An 8,886-nucleotide genomic window follows, 5' to 3' on the forward strand; every position below is an offset into this window, starting at 1 on the left:
ACTCTTGGCCAATTCCCACCCACCAGCCAACCTCATCTTTTCCGACCCGCTGCTTATGCAGCATCACAAGGCACACACTCAGAGGAAGGCACTGTCTGCCCTCTTCCGCATACATGAGCTCACAGACACCCTTGATTAGCTAGTCTTGCTGTGATTGACAGCAGAGAGAGAGTATGCCATGCTAACTACCCAGTGAGCACAGGCAAATTTGCTGTCATGGACTCTCAGCCACATCTGGCTGTGGCATCTTTGGGATTCAAACTCATAATCTACTAACGATAGGGTGAAGGCTTTACTGATGTGCCTGCCTTTTTCTTTTATTGTAGAGTGTGTATCCATTTCTGTGTGTATGAGCATCTTGTATCCAGTGCTATGTGGAAATGAAGGGCTCTCTATAGCACAGTGTCACAGATGGCTTAACATTCTGTCTGCACTGCTCAGCATTGCATGTGAACATGCACTTCAGTGCTAAATGTACAACATCCTGTTTGGGTGCATCGTGTGAGAAAGAAAGACCTGAAAGCTGGTGTGGTTATGCAGCTTTGAATAGGTGCTTCACTTTGATAAACAGCTCATATTCCCATATTTTACATTCTCTCATGACACCAAATCACTTATTTTCTGCCTCTCCCACATACAGTGTACTTTTCCCGACAATCAGCCCCACCCCCTAGTCATTAATATTTGCAGATGACGCATTAGATTGTTAATAGACTTCTACATAAAGTAGTATTTTAAATTTCAGTAGAAGCAGAGATATTGTTTGATCTTTTATGTAGGATATGACTCATTATGTAAATCACGAAACCATGAGATAAATCAACTGCTGGCAGTCAAACTAAGTTTTACACTCAGTGTTTTCTGAAGAGAATTGAGCTGAAACATACATTATCCAGAGGTGATGGAGAGTTTTTGCATTTAGGGAACAAATAAAGGGATTTATTTGCAGATTTGCTCATTTTCTTTTCACTCTTCATGTTGAGTTTGTGTTATTTCTTGCACTAGGTGTAGCATCCCAAATTACTAGTCTACTGGAGTAACAACAACAACAACAATAATAATAATCATTGATTACTGATTATTATCATAAAACATATTAAGAGGATAATCTTCCTGGCTGGACATTTTTTAGTTTAGTCATGTTGTTGAAGTCGCAGCTGTGAACCGGCTCAACCCGGATTTGCATGCTCGTTTGGTCGTGTCAAACCAAAGCAATTTGCTTTGACATAATCACTGGTGCGACATTTCCTAACGTGTAAAGACACAATGTCCGCTCCGTGGCATTGCACATATAGTGATGTTGTAATAAAGTCTATTCCCTAATTGCTTCTGATAGAGAGACATATACAAACAGATTGCAAGCGGCTTTATTTACATTTAGTAATTAGATGTGAGGTAAAATATAGTCTTAACACTTTGGGATTTAAACTCACAACCATCCAGTTCCTGATACAGAAACAACCTTTCTATAAGTTTTATCAACTCCTGTGATTATGGTGTGAGTCCATACAATCAAAATTTGCTGGGAAAAATCCATTTTTTCAGCAAAAAATCTTAAAAATTAACATGATCGTGTGAATGATGTCCAAGATTTACTTTGTAATGAAATTCTGAACTGACGTTTTTTTTAGGTTAAACTTCTGTCACTGACATGTTGGCCTGTTTTCTCTTTGGTTAATGGTTTCCAACATTACCCACAATGCCACTGCTGAAAGTGGTGCCAGTAGGATTTAGTCCTTGCTTCGTCTCTACCTAAAGAGAGTGATGCAGCGGTGCTTTAGTCTTTTATTCTGTCCTGCTCTCACCTACATGTCTGCACACTCTGGTCAAACAGATTAGCTTCGAAATGTTTTTCTCTAGGAGCACGCTGGCGGCTCGCACAGACACAGCGGCTTGGTGCTCCCGAAGCCCTTGTGACAGAATTTCATTGTGTCTAACACAATGACCAAAACACTTTGAATCTTGTTTTAACATCATTGTTACTACGCTAGTTATAGGAATGTCCCTCTGTGACCTTATAGAGGCAGACAACCGTCTAAAACGTCTCTCGGAATAATTCAAATACAGCACCAACCAACAAATTAGCACCATAATCGCTAAGCACATCACAAATATTTCATTATAAGTAGACTTAATTTGTTTCGGGTGGAGTTTTCAGTTACAGTACTTGATATGAGACTCATGGGGACAACCCAACCAAGAATGTTAGGTAGCCCGCAGGATCCACTGATATGTACAGTAGTCTTGTTTTTATCAAAATATTTTGGTCCAAATGGTTTTGTCCCATGCAGGTGTCATGCATCCCAGGTTTGCACACACCTGTTTTTTTCCTCAAACCACATTACTCTAAACTAAAATATGCACAGTGCGGTTTTATAAATTTATTCACACAGTGCAGCTGCAGCATAATGATGGTAATTGTTCCTATGCTCCATTGTTAGTGCTGATGGCTTTAGCTGATAGCTGAGTAAAAATTGTCCCTTATCTGTCGTCAGGGCCGCAGGACGGCAGCCAATCTGATCCAATCCGAGAGCAGCAGAAGGAACCTGTGAAAATGAGCGGAAATTCCACTTCCAGCAGCATGGAATGCCTTAAAAAGCACATTAGGGGAACGTTACATAAAGATATTGAAACCTAAACATGGTCATGGAATGTGTTTCTACGTAGACAGAGAAACCCAAAACTTAAGCCATTACATGAATGATATTTAAAAAAACAAAGTGCTGCTAAAGAATGATGGATGAGGGAGAGGTGTAGGGGATAAACCCTGTAAACTGAGTCCATTACATAATTCTGTAATGAGTAATGTTTTCATCTCACTGTTTAGCCGGTCTCTGTGATTGGAGACGAAGGAAGAAGGAAGTTTGTGTTGCATTATGGCTGACACTATTTCAGGTGTGGTGTTTTTTAACAGTACAAAACAGTGTGTCGAAAAATTTTCCAAAGAGGTAGAAATTAATAAAATAAAAATCATTCAATCCGATCACTCAAAAAAAAAAGAGAGATGGCATCAGTCTGATATCCAGTATCAATATCTGGCTGATACCAGGAAAAAAAAAAAATCAGATATCAAAGAAAACATATCAGATATCGGATCTTGCAACAAATGGATAAGATTGGAATTGGATTTGGAAAAATCATTTATTTTTGCAGCTGTAAATGTTTACATAAAAGAGATTCGACTTGGTTTTCTTTTCTTAGGATTGATAAGATTTATTATATTTCTACCTTATACTGTACCTTATATATGTATTATAGTTACAATGTAAGTGGGGGGGTTAGCACTTAGTTGTTAGCACTGTTGCCTCACACCTCCAGGGTTGGGGTTCAGTTTCCCCATATTCTCCCTGTGCTTCGGGGGGTTTCCTCCAGGTACTCTGGTTTCCTCTCCCAGTCCAAAGGCATGCGATGTATGTTGATTTACATTTCCAAATTGAACATAGTGTGTGAATGGGTGTATGAGTGTGTGTGCGATTGTGCCCTGTGATGGGTTGGCACCCTGTCCAGGGTGTCCCCCACCTTGTGCCCCGTGTCCCTTGGGATAGGCTCCAGACTCCCCCGCGACACGGTGTAGGATAAGAGGTACAGAAAATGGATGGATGGACAATGTAAGTGCTTTTTGTGTAACTTAGTAGTTTTTAAAGAAACATTATCAGATGGGTATCGCTATCGTCTGATACTCAACCTCAGTATGGGTATCGGAAAAGAAAAAGCGGTTTCATTTCATCTCTGTTAAAAATCTCAGATGGAGGGTTGGAGGGTTGAGATGATTCCAAGGATCCTGGATAGACAAGGGGACCCTCGAGAACAAAAATCATCAGGAGAATGAGGTATGAGAGGCCCAGAGCATTAACCTGTAAGTGGGCTCAAAATTCCTACTGGTGCCCCTGGAAAAACTGACTCTATGCATGAAGAATGTGTGTGCAATTAGTTCTTGTCACATATATTTACTCATGTGAAACCCTAGCTTTTAATAGGTTAATATGTTAGTGCAAACCAACACTGAAAATGAAAAAAAAATTTTTTTTTGAAAAGCTAAGTGTCTCCAAATTTCTAAAAGGCAGTGTAAGTCAAATGAGTTCTTGCCACATATATTTATATGTGAAACCATACAGCCATTAATATGGTAATATGACAGAAAATGCTCAATTTTTTGAAAAGCTAAGTGTCTCCAAAGTTCTAAATGAAGTGTAAGGCAAGTCACAACCAAAAATGTCTTTTTTTTTTTTTTTAGATCTAAATTGCAGCTGATTGTGATTGGCTTGAGGAGGCCTTTGACCCAATAAACATATTATCATAATAATTAGTATGTCACAAATACCACTGTAAGTCGTGGTATTTTCTCTGATAAACTTCTTTATACTGTTTAGTACTGTGTGCTTTTGGACATAACTGAAAATCTGTGTGACCAGGAGCTTCTGCTGTCTGGGAAATTGAAGAGTAACACTTTAGCGCCTCCTGGTGAACATCCTCTTTGCATTTATATCAACAAAACAACTTATTAGCTTTAACTAGTGGTGGAAAGAATACAGAACACACTGACATAAGTAAAAGTGCTGCTACTGTAGTAATAATTCACTTGAGTAAAAGTAAAAGTAGGCTAGTGATCAAGAAAATCACGCAAGTATGAGTAAAGTCATCTGGTGAAAAATTACTTGAATTTATAAATTACTTTTTATATGTCTACAATTGACAATAATCTGAAAATATTCTAATATTCTATTCTGATGAATTCAATTTTCAAAGATTATGTTAACTAACAAAGTAAGCTATGCGGAAGTGAGCACAACCTCAGTTATCAACAGTATATAAAGAAAAGTTACATTTGATAGCTAGTTACTTTTCTTTGTATACTGTTGATCATTGAGGTGCTAGGTTGCTAGGTTTTTATTTTTAGCTTGCTAGCTCACGTTAATTCATACATTAGCTATTTAGTTAGTTAGCTACATAGTCAGACTGTCTGTCAGTGTTTTTTGCTAGATAGTTAGCTATCCAGCAAAGATCCTTCTTACACATTACCTTGAGTGTTACCTATATGTTGTAGCAGCATGTAGATATATTTTACACCACAGACAATCAATAGTTAATACAGAGTTTTCATATTGTAAAATATTGTGAAGTATAAATAGTCTAGCTCACTCAGCTAGCTAGCTGAGTGGAACTTTAAGGAATAAAATTCTTTCATGGCTCCAATAAATAACCAAAATATTATCGTACACATTTAAATAGTTTATAAAGATAGCACAGAGATAATGCTGAAGTCAAAGTCAGTATTAATTTCTCCAGTAGAATCTAAGTTGCAATTTGAGTCTTTAGTGAATAAGCTATAAGAGTAGAATTCATCTAGGCAAAACAAATAGACTCAAAATTACTTCTCCATGCGCCAGTGTTCTTACTCTTAACTAGTCAATAGGCATATTCAGTAAGGCTACTGTAGTTATTAACACTGTCTGTAAGGTTCTCTGAGAAATATCACCAGCGTTAAAGACTCACAGTGTGGCCTACATGTTATAAGTAGCCTGCTGTGTTGGATGGCATCAGGGCCAGCAACGGGCCTTAGACACCACACGACTAATGTATTTGGAGGTTACACCTTGTAAGTGAGGCAACAAAAATTCAGCTCAGGTCGTCATCCAGGCCAGTGTGTGGAAATTAGATGTTGCAATCTTTGCATGATTGCGTATTCGGCTTGTAAAATAATCACAAGGTCATTATAATGCAATCATACTTGATGTCTTTTTACAGCGTGATGATTAAATGAGATTTAGTCTCTAACTGTATGCCTGTTTGTATGAGGGTTTGACAAAATGACCAGTGATTGGACACAGTGGCTGCTGTGCCTGATCCAACTAATACCACACATAAACCTCCACACACCCCATATTGGTCCTATGGATCTTTTCCATTAATGGACAATACAATATATAATATAATCTTTGAAAATGATGAACAGAGAATCGGGGAGATGCTTAGATGTGTAGATTTCCCAAGTTTATTCAACGTTTCTTACTTATCGTTTGAGAGTTTTTGGTTATTTTAATATTGTAAGAAATATAGTATAGTCTAAGTAGAGTCATGACCAGACATGTCCTAGTTTGTGCTCAAATGATAAGCATGGTCAGTAGCTATAAATAATATTTATGTTTGCTGGCCTTTTAAAACCTAGTAGATGCATTTAAACAATACAGACTTACGACCTATACATTACGTAAACATTTAAATACAGAATACAGTATAAGTGTAAGTAATGATTCATATCCGTCTGTATGAAGTCTGCATTAGTCCCACATGCCCATGTCTCCACACCGCCCCTATGACCTCTTCCATTTGTGGAACTCTTCGCCCTGTTCTGCCATCGTCGCCTTCACGTCACCAATGGCGATCAGCAGCTGGGCCAGGTAGTACGTTGTCATGACAATATGCTTGCCATGATCCAGATGCTCAACAACTTTAAAATGCTGCAGCGCAAGGGTGAAGTCAGACACCATGAAGACCAGGCCACCTAGCAGAACCAGAGGGCGCCTCGTTCGTGCCGCAAGCGTCGCCATCAGAACGATGAGAAGCGCGTAACCTCCAACAGCCGGGACAAAAACCTCAGGCTCCGGTGACTTCTGGAGGAAGGGCAGGAGATAGACGTAAATTCCACCACTTGCTACCCAGAGCAGGAGGTAGAAGAAGTAGAGGCCACAGGAAGAAGAGGATTGAGAGGAATAACGTGAAGTAAGGAAGGAAAGAGAGTACAGCAGGTGGGCCAGAGCAAAGCAGGCCATTCCTAAAAGACAGAGAAAGGAAATGAGGAAGATACATAACATAGCTTTCCGCAAACATAGCTTTCTGCTTCTTTAATGCAAATATGATGAATATTGTGCAATAAGATTACATATTAAATAGAGCCTCAGTCAAACACAGGCACTGGCTCCATCCAAAACCACTTACCACCTCGTTAAATTGTATTTCTCTTCTTTTTCTAGTGTTTTTGTCCAAAATGTTTGCTAAAGGCTGTGCACTACATATCTACCATGGACCTCTGTTGTTGTAGCCCATCCACCTCAAGACTTCAGATGTTGTGTTGTGCATTCTAAGTTGCTTTTCCGCTCACCATAGTAGTAAAGTGTGGTTATTTGAGTTACCATAGACTTCCTGTCAGATCGAGACAGTCTGACCATGCTCCTCTGATCTCTCTCATTAAGAAGGCTCTTCCTCTTACAGAACTGTTGCTCACTGGATGATCTATAGAATGTTGTGTATGAAAATCTCAGGAGTTTCTGAAATACTCAAACCAGCCCGTCTGGCACCAACAACCAGGCCACGGCTAAAGTCACTGAGATCACATTTTTCCCCATTCTGATGTTTGATGTAAACTTTAACTGAAGCTCTTGACCTGTATCTGCATGATTTTTGTGCTACTGCCACATGCATAATATATATATATAAAAAAAAGATGTGATGTGGACTATTGTAAACAGTATTGCAATACATACGATTGTCATTTCATCATAGCCAGTGCATAAGATACAGCATTACAGCATGAGTTTTTTTATTTACCCAGGAGGAAAAGATGTGGCCAGATGAGACAGATGTCTCCCCCTGCTGACATCACCAGCCCTCCAGCCACGCCCAGCAGGCTCTTCCCCCCAATGTAACTCAGAACCACAAAAGCCAATGAGAGCACGGGGGCTGCCTTCACACCTGCAGCCAGGATGGACGGAGCAGAATCTGGGATCCACAGGTAGAAATACAATGCTGCAGAAGCAAAGAAAGGAAGGAGAAAAAGAAACAGAATGCAGGACTGAAGACGAAGAGATGGGGAAGAGATGAGGACAGTATAGTGAGATACTTTCCCAAAAAAAAAAAAAAAAAAAGTGCAGCGATTACTATGGTTACATTGTATCTGATAATAGCCAGGAAATAATCGGGTACAACAAGTGAGATGGAGAATTTTACTCACACACACACACACACACACACACACACTGAAAAGAAATAATATTGAAGTATTTTTGGATTACCTGTCTGCACCACTGGACATTATTTGTATACACGAGAGTAGGTACACGTGTGTGTATGTGTGATTACCGTGTTCCTGCGCTGTCTCCTATCATAGGCGTCCGTCTCCAGGATGTCCATCTTTCTCCTTCTCCCTCTCACACACTCAGTGAATATGGGATGTATCTATTCCACAGGGTCCTGCGGTGCCTCTGAAAGCAGTGTGTCTGTGTGTCCAACTGGCTAAGCTGAGTTTGGACTTTAGACCAATATGAGTGATGCGTTATCTGTCAGATTGTGCAGCCATAAACACTGAACAGCCTGCCCCCATTATTCAGAACCTGTGACCCTGCGGTAACATCATCAGAACGAGCAAAGGTTTCATGGCTTAACAATTACATAGTCTGTGAGGTACAAAAAAATAACAGAATGAAAAAGCTGAATAGAAATGAAAGTCACGACTTTGGTCATTTCTGTCCGTATTAAGTTGGTGTTTTAGCTGGTCAAGAATCTGTTTTGATGTGCGGGAAAACTTGCAGTACTTGGAAAAAAAAGAAAAGAAAGAAAAAAATTTGTGGCTAAAATGATGTTGAGCTAGACTTTTCCATGCAAGATATGGATTACACTGTTTCACTCTTCCACGTGAGAGCAGAAAACCAGTCAAATAAATCTGTGTGCTGTTGAATGCTTGAATCTGATTGGTTAGAAGCTCATTAATTTTCAAATACGTTATTGTTTCTACAGTAACAACGTAGACAAGGAGTGTTACGGCGACGCTCCACATAAAAAGATTAAAAATATGTTTAACTGCTCAGATGTTTTCTGTAAGGAGATATTGGAAGGAGTCTCCAGTGTCAGCGCTTTGTAACAGTCGGAGGTAAAGCTGTTCCTGTAATTTCT

General features: G+C 39.4%; 1 protein-coding gene across 1 annotated transcript; it reads right to left on the reverse strand.

The window, feature by feature from the left end:
- Positions 1-5,969: 5,969 nt before the first annotated feature.
- tmem86b (transmembrane protein 86B) lies at positions 5,970-8,238 on the reverse strand. Its single transcript, XM_026916996.3, has 3 exons — positions 8,077-8,238; positions 7,546-7,789; positions 5,970-6,772 (listed from the first exon to the last, which is right to left on the reverse strand). The coding sequence occupies exons 1-3, from the start codon at positions 8,125-8,127 to the stop codon at positions 6,312-6,314; spliced, it is 756 nt and encodes a 251-aa protein (XP_026772797.1). The 5' UTR covers positions 8,128-8,238; the 3' UTR covers positions 5,970-6,311.
- Between the last annotated feature and the right edge of the window lie 648 nt (positions 8,239-8,886).

The sequence above is a fragment of the Pangasianodon hypophthalmus genome, chromosome 13, assembly GCF_027358585.1.
Source record: "Pangasianodon hypophthalmus isolate fPanHyp1 chromosome 13, fPanHyp1.pri, whole genome shotgun sequence".
NCBI classification, from domain to species: domain Eukaryota; kingdom Metazoa; phylum Chordata; class Actinopteri; order Siluriformes; family Pangasiidae; genus Pangasianodon; species Pangasianodon hypophthalmus.